At 35.7% G+C, this 17,553-nt stretch overlaps 1 protein-coding gene across 1 annotated transcript in view; it reads right to left on the reverse strand.

Annotated features, from left to right (window-relative positions):
- Positions 1-3,709: 3,709 nt before the first annotated feature.
- Positions 3,710-17,553, reverse strand: part of LOC150102813 (acetylcholine receptor subunit alpha-like) — a 49,544-nt gene continuing 35,700 nt past the window's right edge. Inside the window, exon 5 of the mRNA XM_090399638.1 lies at positions 3,710-3,901. Within this exon, the coding sequence (XP_090255764.1) occupies positions 3,710-3,901 (192 nt within the window). The remainder of the gene's footprint in view (positions 3,902-17,553) is intronic.

A 17,553-nucleotide genomic window follows, 5' to 3' on the forward strand; every position in this document is an offset into this window, starting at 1 on the left:
AGAACGGATACGCCAACCACTTGGTCAACCGGTCCATCTATTTAGCCAACAATTCCGACTACGGACAAACCTGCTCTAGGTTACGAGAACCATTGATGGCGAACCTACAGCAAACATGCTCTAGTTAACAAAAATTATATCATCAGAGACTGCGTAAATCGAGAGAACGTATGTCCTCCATATTCGTTGACATATACATTTTTTTAAACTCATTCACGCTAAATGGCCTTACCGCTTCAGCAAGTTCTACTCATTCCCTCACCGCTTTGTTAGAGACAAAATCTAGCTCTCTCACCTCTTAACCGCACAAAAACTCAATTTCTACAAATCCCCACCCTGTTCCCCTTCCATATAACGAAACCTCTCATCAAACAGTATCCTATAATACCTTTCAGAAGTTGATAGCCGTACGCATCGACTCTCTCTCTCTGTCTCTCTCTATTAGTATTATTATAATTTACATTCCTTTATTCTGATACCATCTTTATAAATCTTGCACCCTCTTCACATTTCTTCATGTTTTGGAATCCAGGTTCGGTTGTATCAAGGCCTTTTAAAGAGGCCAAAAATTTACAAATCAGTGTTCGTTTCAACATTGTAGTTATCCGGAGTTGCATTCGCGAGTTTGATATGTGACATTAAACTCATTTGCTATTCACCATAACTCCAAGATCCTTAGCCTCATCATCAGTTTCTTCTAGCATAATCCTACCAATATAATATGCCATTAGAAATCTCATGATGCCAATGTGCGCTTAGCTAACTTTACATTTAGTAAGCGTTGATTGAACTGATAGCCATCATCGTTTATCCACATTTCCAGCCTATTCAAATCATTCTGCAACTGCTGCCTACCAGTAGCATCCCTGATTTCGTTGTCAATTTTTCATCATCGGCAAACAGTTGAATATCTCCTGTCATATCATTCCAAATGTATAATTTAACAAGAATGATCTGTGGACAGAACTCGAGGGTACACCACAGATCATTTGAAAACTAGATGATTCATCCCCCCCCCCCTCTCCATCATATACTACTTCCTTCTGCCTGTACGTCAACCACCTACTTAACCAGTGGAATACCAAGTTACCACTTGGTATTCCACTTCCATATGGCTTAGCAAGTTTGTTGGATCATATACTTACCTAGTATCAAGTAGTGTTTAACCTTCCTTTTGCTGGATTTTTGAATAATGATGCAGTGTGTGAGTAAGATTAAGAAAAAAATCCAAGACTTTTCAAAAATCGTTCTTTAATAGAAAAATTGGTTTACACCAGATTTACAGTGTAAGATAAAATTAGTTACACCATATTACATGCTCAGATATATATTCCTTGAGAATCTTAATTAATGTATGTTCTTTGTTAGAAAATGAAATAAATTTTGGAATAAGCAACAAAATTCTCAACAGCTGTTTGTTCGGTTAGACTAGGAAAGCAATAATGCCTAATTTTTTTTTTCAATTATAAAGATTTGAATTTATTTTTCCCATCTGTTAGTTCAACTGAGTAGTACATTAGCAATAAATAATCTACACAGCCACCGAGAGCAGAATTAGCTACTGACATATTATTGCAATTGCATAAAGATTAGCTCCCGCTAATCAATCGGCAGTAGTAATTTTCTACAATAAAAATAAGTACTGTTATATCTGAGTTATATATACTCACTTATATATATATATTTATATATACTTATTTATGTATATTGCATCTCAAATATTTCTCATCTATTTCTCAAATATTCCTACTGGGATATGTTTGAAATACTAAAAGGTTGTTAGGGTAAATGGTTTACATTTAAAGGCATGTTATTTCCCTTCGATTACATATCTGCACAAAGAAAGAAAATCTGACTCATATATATTCATTAATGAACGAACTTAGTTCTATTTTTCCCCGTTTTAAATTTTGTCTCCTTAAAAAAATTATTCTTAATATAAATTGAAAAATAATACAATACTGAATCTCTCTCTTCAGTTTATTGAATTTATTTATTATCCCATCACGAGCTAACTTTATAAGAGATCTGTTACTAGAGGGCGTCGTCTCAGTTTCCAGAAATACCGACGCCAAAAGCTAATTTTGAAGAATAACTGTATTATACATCATTCTTGCTACATGCTACTATTCAGTTAACAATAAAATCACTTCAATTTTTTTTACTTTTAAGCTACCTTATTAGAGATAATAAAATTTGCATGGCAATTACATTTATTCATTATACAGAGTATTTCTTTTCGAAAATAAACAACAAAGTGGGCATATATGAAACAAAGCACCTTTTATAAGATTTTCGCTTAGCTGTTTTAAGTTGATGTTCTATTAAAAGATAGCACCATCTCTGTACAACAAACAGAATCCTTACATCGAAGTACTGTGAAGGCACCCTTTGAAACAATAACATTCATTAAGATTTCGTAGTCGAGAAAATGAATCAATGGAACTGTTAAAAAAACAAGAAAACGATAGAAGTTAGAGGAAGAGCGGGGTAGTCTAAAGCTCATCTTTTAATGAACATTTGAAAAGAAATGGAAATAAATGCATTTAAGGAAAATGGAACCACTCGAAACATAGTTATGCTTTCTTTCTGTTTTCTGAAAGAGCAAGAAAAAGAATTAGGATAAAAGAATCAAAGAAAATAAAACATTTGCAGTGGGATGATGCTAAATGAAAATCACATTTTCTGTTGAAAGAATGCTCATTATTCATGAATTATGAAGCATATTTCCAAAATGTATCTTAAACCAGTCATTTTGCGGCAATGCTCAACGGGGTCTCGTTTTTCTCTTAATGCTTTTCTTGTTCACATTTTCTAGACATTTATGTATCTCAAATATTTGTCATTTTTCTAGATGAGAAAATATTAGAAATACAATTCTGGTAATGTCCTTTATTGAAAATAGATAATAGCCTAAATTTTCTAAATTTAAAATGAAATCTGTGAAATGTAACAAGCAGAAAAAAAAAAAACTCAAATCGCCTATTACATTGCTATTATATATAACCTCATACCTAAGGTGCTAATTAATTGTACAAAATATTGCTTCACTATACATTGCAATAATGCCGCAGAACGCTGGGTGCATTGACATCATTCTGGTTTGTTTGTCTAGGCACAGGAAGGTCAAGATCCTCATACTTGTTCTCAAACACTTATTCATCTGTTCTTCAAGCAAATGGAGGGTTAATTCTATTCGTCCTGATGTGTGGCAACCATCTTAAAACTTTCTGGGTATCTAAGAGACCTCTTATTATCAATGCATGTCGGGAAAGGTGGGTGTGTACATAAATATAAGCACTTATAACAGTCAGTCTGTGGCGTTATACAGAAGCCGTACAAGTGAAGTTACATCAAAAGCTGCACCGATAGGCCACTGAAAATATAGAAAGAGAAATTTAATTGAAACATTAAAAAGAAATTACTTTTGTTTATACAGTAATGCAATGAACAGAATGTGCAAACAAGCTTTGAACGAAGTCCGGAGCTTTCTCTGTACCCTTGGTAAGTGTTGTATATTCAACAGTATTATGTACCTTAGCTTTTCTTTCGACGCTTCTATTTTGGCAGCAGTTATACTCGGAAGGTTTAACATTATCCATCCGGGACTGACGGTGGAGCTCGACTTATATAAATATTTCGTTGTTTTTACCACCGACCTGTCGAGTAGGTCATTTCACAAGCAATAATCGCTTAGCTCCACTTCATATCATGTTCTTTTGTGATGATGCAATGTTGCCAGAGCCACTTCTGAGAGTTTGACATCTATTGGTTTCCTTGTGTCATACAGCGTGGGCGCGTGTAGTATGATCCCACAAGTCCCTACTAATACAGCTATTGTGAATATCCAGAGGAATAGACGATCTAGCACCATAGCTACGTACTTCCAGTCTTCTTTTACCTGCAATAGAAATCAATGAGGGATAGTTTTACACAAATGCAAAGTCTACATACATATTTTATATTTACTGGTTACTGTAAAATTAACAACGATGTTATTTTTCAAACAGCTAACTTTCTGGGTGTAATTAATTCCTGTAGTTATTAATCTGAGGTAGTTTTATTCATGCCTAAAATGGTCTATCAATTGCTAACTAAAATCGTCAAATCATACTACGACCAACATTAAGTTGCAGTTTTGAATATTTGACACCGTATTAGCGATCTTGACGTTAATAGTACTGCAGAGGTGTCTTTCAGAATTTCAAAATAATATTAGCATCAAAATATCAACCTTATTTATTTGGAAGTCATACTTTAAGTTGATATCTAGGAGTGGACCCAGAGGAATTATATTATTTTCAGGAGTGTAAAATTCTTACAAACATTGTTAATATTAACGTTTCATGCAAAATAGACCTCTCTGACGTCTAAGGAAAGTAAACCTTTTTCATTGATGCATTTTATCACTAAGATGAGTCCTTTAAGATTCGGCCAGAGTTCTTTAATAATAATAACTTGTTTAGTGAAATTAAAGGTTGATGAATTCTTTGGTTGTGTCACGAATAAATGCAGCATATGAATCGTATCTAACATGTCTATTTCCAAAAACAAATGGTAACATTTCAAGATTAAGGGAAAAAAAGCTATCCAGCTAGGGAGATAAGTATTAATGTCACAATTTGTGGATTAAAACGTCTACGGATCTAATTTCCCCACTTTAATAAAAAGAAGAAGAAATCTGAAATTTTTTTGTTTCGATATAATGGAGACAGATAATCCTTTCTGCTGTCTAGACTTAAATTCATCTATGCATTCAATTAATCTTACTTTCGATTATGATGAAAGTAGTGTGCAGATATATTGACTTGCGGCTCTTGTACAAATTTTTGTTAATAATTCAATAAATGCGTCTTTCTTTCAAATTCCGATTTGTCTCATCTTTTTGTTACTTCATGTGGAAAATTCTGATAAACCAGATTACCGCAACGAGAGTAGAATACAAGTTTTACTAGCCTTTTGAGATTACATTATATGCCACACTTCAACCTTTATTATGTCGTCTTACTAGAACAAATATCTGAAGTCTACCATTTTTATCGCGTAGATGTTGTAGTGTCTTGAAAATATAGCTCAGGCATATTCCCCAGAACCTGAGTATTAGAATGAATGAAGACAATGAGTAAATTGATATTGTTTGAGTGCAGCTTAGATTTTATCGAGATATGACGAAAAGTGGAAGAATCATAGGTGCAAGTTTAGATAAGGAGTTCCCTGAAGATAAATAGAAGAATATCAGACCAGTACTACAGCATCTACATGCCAAGAGGTACGAGGGCGGTCTGAAAAGTTCTCGGCCTAGCAATGAAAAAACGAACTTATAATTTCAAATTTATTTTTATTTTTCAACATAATCTCCCTTAAGACTAATACATTTATTCCAGCGATGCTCCAGCGCCATTATCCCATCCTTGTAGTGGTTCTCAGTAAGATCTGCAAAATACCCCTCTACAGCTGCAATCACCTCTTGATTCAAAGAAAAAACACTGACCAGCGAGGAAGAGTTTTAGTTTTGGGAAGAGATAGAAGTCAGAGGGAGCCAAATCTGGAAAATAGGGTGCATGTTCCAAAAATTCATAGTACAGATCCCTTAATTTTCCCATTGCCAAAACGCCTTTGTGGGCAGGTGCATTGTTATGATTAAAGATGATTTTTTCTTCTGCAAACTGCATCTTTTCTCACGAATTTTTCGTATAGTCTGGTTAAAAGATCAGAATGATATTCCCAGGTTATTTTTACCCTTTTCAAGATAACTAATAAACAAAATGCCTTTAGCATTCCAAATCACCGATGCTGACCTTGTCTTCTTTGGACTGAACAACCGGCTTCTGTCCACTGTTTCTACTACTGTTTGGATTCTGGTGTGTAACGGAGAATCCACAGTAAAAAATCGACACACAAAACCAAGTCGCACCCATAGTAATAAATCGATGCACAAAATCAGTTTTATTCTTGTTAAAACGCTCCAAGCACAGTTCAGAGATTTTCATGTGAGTGCGTTTTTGATCTGCTGTGAGCAAACGTGCACCCATCTTGTGCAAAGCTTTTTCATTTGAAATTCTTTATGCAAAATATATCCTACACGTTCTTTTGAAATGCCTATAGTTTCAGGATTTTCATGCACTTTGACTCGCCGGTCATCTAATACCATATCGTGCACTTGATCAATGATTTCTGGTGTTGTTACACTTTTTGGACGTCCTTCACGTGGATCATCTTCAAGGCTGATGCAGCCACGTTTAAACTTGGCAGCCCGTTTCTTAATTGCCGAAAACGAAGGAGAAGAGTGCCCATAAACTTTTATGAACTTCGAAGGAATTTCTTTTGGCGTTAAACCTTCTTTTTCAAAGAATTTTGTAACTGCACGATACTCAATTTTATCCATTTCAAGAGATACAGACAGCACTTTTGCTTCAGACAGCTGTATGAAACAAACTACTTGATAGAATGACTTGCAATTTCACCTGAATGCTTATGACAGATGTACCAACATAGAAACAAAAAATCTTGCCGGATAGTTTTGCCATCTATGGTCGAGGCCGAGAACGTTTCAGACCACCCTCGTAGAGTGCATTAGTAAGCACACCATTATTAATATCTGATTTTTTTTTTCTATTGAACATAGTTTATTCAGAATTTTTATGGAGCTTTTGAATGTTTAATCTACCTTACACAGAAGCAGTTCCATAATAGGATTTATTTGGGAATTGGAGAGGTAATTTTTCTGATGAAGAGGCAGCTATATATGTAATAGGTTTATGTTCATGCTGGAGGGAAGGAAAAACCTCAGAAAGCCGCTTGCTCAGAAAGTTTTTATGAAAAATGCGATGAAACTCTCTTGAAATATCTACAGCCCCTACTACTACCTTTCCGAACAGTTTTGGAATTATATTTGAGCAAACGTTTGACATTCTCAAATTTCCAGCTGAAATTAATCTTGCAGTGTTTCTATTTTAGACTTCTCTGGTATCATTTTAAATAGTTAAAACTTCTTTTTGTTATTTTTCTCTCCATTACTGCAGCTGAGTCAAACTCAAGAATATTCTTCGTTCAACCCTTGTTGTTGATAAGACCTAGATCCGAATCCTGATGGCAATACGAAGGAGCTTTATCATGGCTTTTCAGCTTGTCACATACGGTTGTACCATGGTTTTTCCTTCCTGAAACTCGAGTTTTCCATTATTCAAACCAGACAGGAGAAGGCACGAGATTTACTCTAAAAGCCAATGTGAAAGCCAATGTGGGAAGATTTTAATCGCCTGTAGATATTGTAGGTTAGCTTAAGAAGTCAAATACGATAAAAATTGGCGCTTTTCATGACATATTTCTGCTATTAAAGTAACTTCACAACTGAACAGAATTGAAGATAGACGAATATGTCCCGACCTATGATCCAGCTGTAGTGTCACAAGCCCTTAATAAAATGCATGTTGTTAGATTATGAAAAACATCGGTTTGTGTCGAGGATTGTTGTAGACTATATCATTTCTATCATCCAGAAGATGAGAGCATGGTGAACGCCCTTTTCAAGTAGCTTAGTTAGTGTGTAGCATGCAATTATATTATTCTTATCAGTTATGTTAATGATTGTTTGTAGTTTAGTTTAGTTTTGTTGCTATTATAATTGCCGGTCTGGTTGGTCGAGTGGTTAGCGTATCCGCTCTCCAGCCAAAACGCTGCGAGTTCGAATCCCACCGTGGGCATGGATGTTTGTGATTGTCTGTGAAAATACGAGTGGTGTGGCCTGTCGGTGGCGCTGGTGTAGATGATGATGATGGTAATTGCGGTTCGCTGTAGTTGGTGGATCGAGTTGTGGAGTAGGTGCCCTCCCTCGATGAATCTTTGGACTTCTTGGAGGTCACTGAATATGTTTATAATGGTGGTTTACTGGCAACGACCATAGGGATTTTGATTGGGAACATGTAATGGTTTTTCAACCAGATTCTTTTTTCTCCTCAAGGCAACCTCTCAAAGATCTGGGTTTAATCCGTGCTTGATGGATTTTGAACTGAATGCGGAGGTGGCAGGTTCTTCCTCTAGTACAAGAAATTCAGATATCAGAGAAACCGGCTGAAGAATACACACCGTTTACAGTAATAGAAAAAATAATATGAAATAGGATTAACTGCCCTGGAAAACGATCAGTAGTTTTCTGTGAGGTTTCCACCTTGAAATTTGGAGCAGGAAGTGATATGTGCACTCGGACACACTGTCATTTCCAGTTAGAAGTAAAATACGAAATACGATTGATGAGATACATATCTACTTGCTGAGACAATCCTTTCAAATAGACTGGTCAGCAGCAACAGATGAGTCAAGAAATCTATTTAAGAGTCACTTGTTTGGTGTGTAAATTCAATAACGTTTTACGTTTTTGGACATAGATACTTTAGAGTGTAGCCTTTAGTTATTGACAGCTAGAAAGTATTATGCTTCTGGATGTTAATAACTAGGCTTCCTTTTCATATTCTTTAATATTAGGTGGCGGTACTTGATGAGCTAATGGATTTCTATTTTCGTCATTAATGGAAGAAATTATGTACTTGGTACGTAGCATTTCTGGTCCATAGAAAAGAAAGATGAGCTTGAGCGCTTTAGCAATCTCCAAACCAATTCAACATTTGTATTGAACTAAAACTAATGTGTTTATAATTACATTGCAGTGGAATGATGTTGCTGTTATATTACTAGATGATAGTTTTCTCAACTTTGTTTAACAATCCACTTTAAGGTGACAGTATAATTTAGCCAAATTTCATATCATGAACTTGTTCTGACAGTTATCTGTGGCGAAAGAAAAACGTTTTCATAGCTAAAAATATCACAATCTATTTTTTTAAAGATATATAGAAGGTTGTAAGGCTGACGATAAGTTTTCATTACGGTCAGTAATAACTGCAGGTAGCGATGAGTGACCTTCCTTGAAAACAAAGTGCAAGTTTGGTTTACATTTAAAGAAAACAAATACGCAGTTTGCTCATGATATATACCAATAATTTTTATCATATATTTAATCTATGTAACATCGTTTTTCCATTAAACTGATTTAATTAATCCAATTAAAAAGAGCAATTTGGGAAACTTCTTTGGATTATTGATTCAAAAAGAGAGTATTTGAATATCTTTGAAATCCACCATATCGGTGTTTGAGGGATAAAATGTCCCAGTATTTTAAAAGGTATATTCAAGGTAATTAATTACACCCTATTATAAGTATATTCTTTCTGTATAACTAGGAGTATTGCAAATGTTTTTATATCGATCCTATATTTATATTGTTGCAGAACTTTAGGAATGGTAATTTATGTACATGGGAAAGCACATGGGTGAAAGTACAGTCACGAATGACTTCAGCATGAATGGTGAAATCCATGGAAATGAAGCATCCACCATGACACATAATGACCAGAGAGGAAACGGGCATCCCACTTGCAAAGAGTTCTTTTTAATAAACACTTAGTGTTTATTTATCACTAGCTTACCTAGTTATATGATGGTCACTAGGTACGCTAGTGAGGAAACCTCCATAGCTCAGGCAGAATCGCGATGTCCTTTGGTTGAAAAGCCACGACTTGAAATCTTTTCAACAGTACTTTAGTTAACCATTGTCATAAAGCTAGCAGGATTCTTCCCTCTTGAAAATTAGGGTATTTCATTCCCCCCAAAATAGGCACAGCTACTAAAAGATAACACGTCGTTATTGTAACACACACACACACACACACACACACACACACACACACACACACACACACACACACACACACACACACACACACACACCTTCAATAATGAAAGCTGAGAAGGCAACACGTTGCCTTCTCTGTTTTTTGTCTAGATTTGTGACTATTGCTCAAAGATAAGGTTCTGAAGGAAGCTTAAATTGGGGTTAGACTCCGCTTTAAATGGAGAGCTAAGCTACGGATGGAAATAAGCGGTTTTAGTGAAAGACTGGCTATTCAAATCACTAAACACATGATCGGATCATGTGTGCATTTGACGATGCACACAAATGAAACTCGTAGAGTTTTTGAGTAATAGCATGTGTGAATTTCGCTTATACATTTGTAAGGCCTTCGGTTTTTTATGTTGCTAATTGCATAGATCATTTATAACAACCCTATATTTCATGCATGAAAATATTAAAGAAATATTAATCGTTTGATAAGTGATATGCAGTTTTCTTTTGTTTTTCTAACCATCCTAATACCATTATCTTAGCTCGCCTTAGGTTTTTTAAGTTTTTCTCGGATTTCTCTCTCTTTCTATATGTGTGTGTGTGTGTGTGTGTGTGTGTGTGTGTGTGTGTTCTCGCGTGGAGGGACTATATTCCTCTCCGCTGTTTTTTATTAAAATTCCCATGCACTTATTTCCTGCTTTGGGTTTGGTGTTTTTTTATGTTCCATAAAAGCGTCAATAGAGGAGGCTGATGGTCACCTCTCTCTAGGATTATATTAATGACTCTGTTTTGAGAAAGTCTTTAAATTAATGTCTTCTCAAATTCATCTTTACACATTTATTAGCTTCCTCACGAAAGTAGGTTCCCTTGGTTCTTTCTACAGAGATGCGACTTTTATGGTCTTTGTGATGATAGAAAAAAGGAAAAAAAAAGTAACAAAATGTGCGGGGAAGAACAGCTGGTGATAAAATCTCGAACGCAACGCGCTGTTACCTGCATCCATACACATAACGAACGATAAAAATCTAAAATTGAGGTAATCGAAATTGTAGAAGTTTCTTGTCAGCTGAAATCAATGACTGTTTATTGCTTTTAACAGTAACTTGGGTATAATTTACATGTGTTCCTCTGTGAACACAAATATTTATGTTTATCATAAACAATATAGGAAGTGTTAAGTTTGAATGGGTGTAGAAAGTATCAAGAAGTACTTTATCTAGGCGGCTGAAATGAGAACATTCAGTAGCTTAATGTAATCCAAAAATATTTTGATGTGTGTTTCTAGAACAATACGAAAGAGTTGGTTTTTGTACGAGTCTCGGACATTACAAAAGGTTTCGACAAAGTACCTTAAAGTCTGTATTTTGTATTGATGATTTTTTGTTAGCTTTAATAAATAAACTCGCACAAGTATAGATGTAAATGTAAAGTAGCAACATTTTAAATTATTATTATTAGATTAAAGCCGGCAAAAACTTTCATTTGAATTGTATTTCACCAAAATAATGTGAGAAAATATATGAATATTTCGTGCTGGTGTCTGTTTTAAAACTGCGTATTCATATAATTTAGCTTTATTTGATTTAATGTTGATATGACTTCCACGTACGAATCTATGGTACATTAGTCAACAAAAAGGCTAAAGATTTTTTGTTATTTTTTAATTTTATTTATTTGTGCTTGTTTGTTTAATTATACTGTTTATTAATATATTTGTTTATTTATTTTTATTGATCTGATTTTGATTCATGATTTGTTCCAAGCAATATTTTGACAACAGTTATTGCGGGACTTCTTTTACTGCAATATTCATTTTTATGCAAAACGAAGTGCATGATTAGTAGAGAAACATATCTTAAATGAAAACCTAAATCTGAACAAGTACTACGTAGGGAAATCTAATTTACAGAGAAAAATTCCGAATTTACATTTGGAATTTTATTATTTGTTTACGTGGTGATATCATCGGTATTCATAAAGGGTGTCCCAAAATTTACGCAAGATTTAAATTTAGCGCCATTTGTGCGGTAAAGTGTTGCCAACGAGAAAAAAAAGACAGCGTGACAAATGACAGTTCAGGGTTGCTAAAAATGGAGCGCTACACGAAAGAACAACGCATTTTCATTGTTAAGCAATATTTTAAAAATAATGAAGATTTGGCAGCTACAGTTCGCAATTTTCGTACAAAATATGGTCGGAATAGTGGTTTAACTTCATCAACTGTGAAAAGATTAATTAAAAAATTCAAGGAAACTGGATCAATTAGTGATCTTATACCGTCCTTCAACAAGTCGTTCAACAGAAAACATCGAAGCAGTTCGTGAGAGTGTTGCTGAGAGTCCAGGAACATCAATTTGGCACCGTGGTCTTGAATTGGGCATTTCGAGAAGCTCTCTACAGCGTATTCTCACGAAAGATTTGCATTTTTATGATTACAAAGTTCAATTGACCCAAGAACTGACGCCTACTGACCACACACAGCGAAGAGAGTTCGTTGAATGGCTTATGGAACAACAACAGGTGGATGCTTGTTTTTCGAACAAAATCATCTTCAGCGATGAGGCTTATTTTCATCTTGATGGCTTCGTTAATCGACAAAATTGTCGCATTTGGGGTTCGGAAAATCCACGAGTGATTGTTGAGAAACAAATGCATCTACAACTTGTTACTGTTTGATGCGGATTTTGGGCTGGAGGCATCATCGGTCCATTCTTCTTCGAAAATGCGGCTGGTAAGGCAATAACAGTTAATGGTGCTCGCTATCGCGACATGATAATCCAGTTTTTTGTGCCTAAATTGCAAGATATGGATGTGGACGACATGTGGTTTCAACAAGACGGTGCCACATGCCATTACAGCCCGAGAAACAATTCAATTACTGCATGAGTCATTTCCTGGTCGTGTAATTTCCCGTTTTGGTGATCAGAATTGGCCGCCCAGATCATGTGACTTAACGCCGTTGGACTTTTTTCTTTGGGTTTTTTTGAAGTCAAGGTTTATGCCAACAAGCCCACGACCACCGACGCCTTGAAGGAAGAAATTGAGCGCTGTATCAACGAAATTCAGCCACATTTATGCAAAACGGTTATGGAAAATTTCGACAAAAGAGTGCGTATGTGCCAGCAAAGCCGTGGAGGCCATTTACCCGATATGCTATTACATGCATAACCCTATACTGTATAGGGTTATGCATAACCTGTTATCCATAACTGCATAGGGTTATGCATTCCATGCATGCATAACCCTATACTGTATACTTTATGAATAATAATTTACAATTTTTAATTAAAAACCTGTGTTTTCTATCAAAATTACTTCTTGCGTGAATTTTGGGACACCCTGTATTTAGCTGTTGGGTGTGATTATGCGGGAGTTCGAACCTTAGTTACGCTGCAGAAAGAGAGATGGTCTACGATTCAATTATTTTTATTGTTGACATTGCTAAGAAATTTATTGCCTGTTGAGTACGTTAAGTAAGTTCCAGTATTACGATAGACTTTGTTTTTTTTTCAATGCTCCCATGTTCTTTCCTAAAACTTTGCAATCAAACAGGAGTCGGAGTCTGATCCTTCACATACTCTTTATTTTCATATAATTTTTTTTTTGTTTTCCAATCGAACCCATAGTTTTTCTGACGCTACAATCCTTCAGTTATATCAACAAACTAATCTTAACCCGAAGAAAATCAGCACACCATTTGCTTAAAGACTACTAAAACAATATTTCTTGGTAAATTTCGATGGAAGTGAAAATCAGTCTTATATTTCTCAAAAGAAATCATTTTTTTCATCCATTTTTCTTGAATCTGTAATACAATCGCTAAGGATGATGCTCATTGGTTTCAGAGATATGGGTTTGAATCCTGTGTTGCACGTGAAGAAGCTTTGCAAATGGTTATCAGCTGCAGATGAATTATTCGGTATCATATGGAGATGGCAGAAAATTTGGTTTCAGGTCATTTCATCCAATTATTTTCGTCCAATGCAAATCTCGTCCAATTCCTAGATTTCGTCTATTACTTTTCTCGTCCAGTAGGAGATTTCGTTCAATCATATTCGTCCAATTCTTCATATTAGTCCAAGGAGTTATAAGTAACTTGTGATCATCAATAATAGTCATTTGACGCAAAAGAGAAGGGCGCCAGGCAATATGCATGGTCCACCCTCACACGTTTGGTTAGGTTAGGTTAGTGGACACATTGGTTAGTCAGTTGACAGAGGTGACAATAATGACAATAATAGTCAGTTGACATCGATGGACAAATTGAGATTGGACAAAATGTCCGACCGGACGAATGTTCCCTTGGACAAATTTATAAAAGGATAAAAAATCTTTGACCATCTGCCTTCAAATCGAGAATTTCATTCTGAAAAGTTTGGTTGGGTTTTCATCCAGAAGAACACACGCAATTGATAGATATGTTATGCTGGTTTCAGAATCCTAGCTGTAATTTATAAGGACTCCAGTTACCCATTTATCATAGATAACAAGATCTCTTTTGTTCTTTCTTTCTTTCTTTGATTTACACACTTTGGTTATTCAAGACAACTAATTCACATTAAATTTTCCCAATCTTAAGAATATTATTTTTTCATTAGACATTCTCCAAAACAACCTCGTTAAAGTTTTCAATTATCACCGTCTCTCTTCCCCCAAAATATTTTCCTTTTTCTTATCGTGGAACAAACCCTTTTCTTTTTGATTTAAAATAATTTTTTCAACCTGAATAAAGTCTCCGTTTATCAAATGAATTCATTTATTAGTTTTGCTGGATCTATGCCTCTTACAAAAACCGAATGCAAACGATATAAGTGTGACCTCACACTCTTGGCGATCACCTCCAAGCACTCCCAGTAGTACAAATTTTTGAATTAGAAGAATCGCTTTAGGCCATTTCGATCGATATACTAACCCATTCGGCATGTAAATTGTATTTGGAGTGTTGCCAGAAAGTGAAGTAAACAAGTACAAAAGATGGAAATATGTGGTGCCAATGAAGGCAGCCATCAATAGCGGTGCGTGCCCACACCTCAGTGTGATACGGGACCGCAAGTTCTTTGCTAAAAGAGTGAATGCATTCGCATTTTTAAGATTGATGAATCGCGATCAAGATATGAAAATGAAAATCTAATTTTATGCTCTACTGAAGTAGAAAATACGCCTCCACTGCAATCATTTTAAGTTAGTCTTGATAATCAGGAAGTTAGCAGTAGCACTACTAACTTCATGCGATTTATATCTGCTCTGTGGGGTGTTTATTAGAAGGCTCTTGTCATATATCCTCATGAACTAAGTCCAGTAAACAAGTCTACGCTTATGTGAATCATTAATGGTGAAAGGTATGAGGACTTTGGGTTTCGTTTTGATGCTTGGTCGGAATTATGGCAAAGGCAACTAACTATGAAATACAAGCAGCTGATGTGTTATGTCTGCTAATCATTGCTTGTGTTTTCCCGTTAGTTGGTTTGCTGTTTTGCACTCGGATCTTTCCAACTAAAGAATAAAATTTACACCATCCTAGTGACTTCAGGCCATTCACTTTTATTTTCAATGTAGTAATGCCATTTGCTGAAATTCTTCTTGGAAGAGACTCACTTTAACAGAAACTATCAGTGTTTCGAGGTCTATCGGCAGCTGACTGGATCACTTCTATTCTTGGATAGGAGGGTCTGAAGAATCCCTGTTTAGTTATCTTAGGATCAGTACCCGATTTTCATTTTCCAACTGCTTCAGCTGGTCCGTCGATCTTCAGGTATCGTATTTATTCCTAAATTTTCCACCTCCATTAAGGTGAATAAACATCCCTTCTCATTTGAGAGCTTATCATTCTTTTCTTGGGTAGACTAGAGATCTGCCTTCTCTGATTTGTTTTCTCTGTTTTATTTTCATTCTTCCTTTCTTAACCAATAAAGCCATTGTCATTCCTTCTATTAGTTAATGAAAATTAAAAATGTGTTAAACATAACATTTTTAATTTTGCTTAATTCTCATTCGTAACCAGCCATTGATATTATGGATGTTCCACTTGTGTTGCGACCAAGGTTGCCTGTACTGGCAACGCTAGTGAACTTGAATTTACTAGCGCTGTTGCAAACCTTTGAAGCAAATAAAATCATTGATAGTTAATGAATAAAAAGTAGAATTAGCTGGTGTTCTTTTTGAAAGTCGTTAGAAAATGAAATAGCTAAATAAAAGATTTTCCCCCTCTTAGAACGTGAGTTGTTGACTATATAAAGGATTGAATTACTAATAAAATTCCGTTGTTCTCTATACGCAGTATTTCACCCATTAATTTCATTCACTGATTCAAGTCTGATAATGTAGCAGAGTGAAAACAGCGTGCCAAATTAATTCTATAATTTAATAAGAATCGTTATTTCAAATAAATAAATAAAATTAATGATATTTGCTTTAGGCGTTCTGAGTAAGCACTAACTTATGTTGATATTGATGAATATATTTTGGATGGTAAGCCAATACTTTTGTTTGCAACTCCGGCCATAACACTAAAGTCGTGAGGCCACTGTGTAATGTTGTAAACTGCGTGTGTTCTTCTCACCGGTTGATTTAGTTTACAGGATGACCAGATATTTCGGGAGGATAAACTCTGCCGCTTCGTATGAGGTAGGCGAACTCATACTTCAAATGAAAGCATCCTATAAAGTTTCTTTGTATTGTAGACGGAATTCGAGCCTAGGGCTTTCCAAACGAAGGGCACCGTCGATACTGACCAATCTACTGAGGCTAAAATAGAAAATATACTCGTACAAAATGAGAAACATGAATACATGGTGAAATTAATTTCCTAGAATACTTATCCGTATAATTTACTACATTTCTAAAAATATAAAAAAATACCAATGGTACACAGTAAACCTACACCCCCTGTCCAAAAAGAAACAGAACGTTTCGAAAATAGAGAACCTAGTGGTTCCATCTGTTGTATCTTTTTGTTGTCGAAAGCGGCAACCTTCATTAGTATTGTCAACTGTTTATGACATTTGTTTCATTAGAAGCCGAGTTATAGTGCCAAGAGTGACTGTGTTTTGACGAACGGTCGGTCGTCACGATATTCATGCCGTACGCGATGAATTCTCGCTATCAATCTCTTCAAATCTTCGAGATGAAACTCACCATTGACAGATTGGCCAGGCGGAAGGAATTCTTTGTGGATGATGCCCTTGGAATCGTAGAAACAAATCAGTATTGTCTTTACTTTCGACTTCTCAAAGTGAATTTTTTTCGGATGCTCCTTTTCTGGTGGTCTCCACTCAGCACTTTGTTTCGGCTCATACTCAAAACACCACGTTTCGTCACCAGTAACGATCGTTTCAAGGAAGTTTGAGTCCTTACGAGCGGTTTTAACGAGGTCCTTGCAGTGTTCAATTCGATACATTTTTGGTCGTCGATCAACTTGTAGGGAACAAATCGCGAATTCAATTTACGAAGGCCCAAACTCTCGGTCAGAATGTTGTGCATGGTTGATTTTGGAATCCCCAATTCATCTTCAATCAATCTCACGGACGATTTCGGGTTTTCTTTGATGAAATCACTCACTTCTTGGGATGTTAATTTCGCTCAGTCCAGTTTTTGGACGGCCCTACTTTTTGTCGTCCTCAAGCGTCTCACGACTACTTTGAAATCGCTTAAACCATTCATAACGTTGAGTACGGGATAAGCAATCACCGTGTGCATTTTTGAAGCATATGATGCGCTTCGGTAAAACTTTTACCAAGTTTACACAAAAGTCAATCGCAGCTCTCTGTTTCAAACTCATTTTCCGACCGTTCGTCAAAACACACTGTCACTCTCGGCACTATAACTCGGCTTCTAATGAAACAAATGTCATAAACAGTTAACACAACACTAGTGAA

Source organism: Typopeltis vanoorti, chromosome 10, assembly GCF_054136105.1.
Source record: "Typopeltis vanoorti isolate ZY-2024b chromosome 10, IOZ_Tvanoo_1.0, whole genome shotgun sequence".
In the NCBI taxonomy this organism is placed as follows: domain Eukaryota; kingdom Metazoa; phylum Arthropoda; class Arachnida; order Uropygi; family Thelyphonidae; genus Typopeltis; species Typopeltis vanoorti.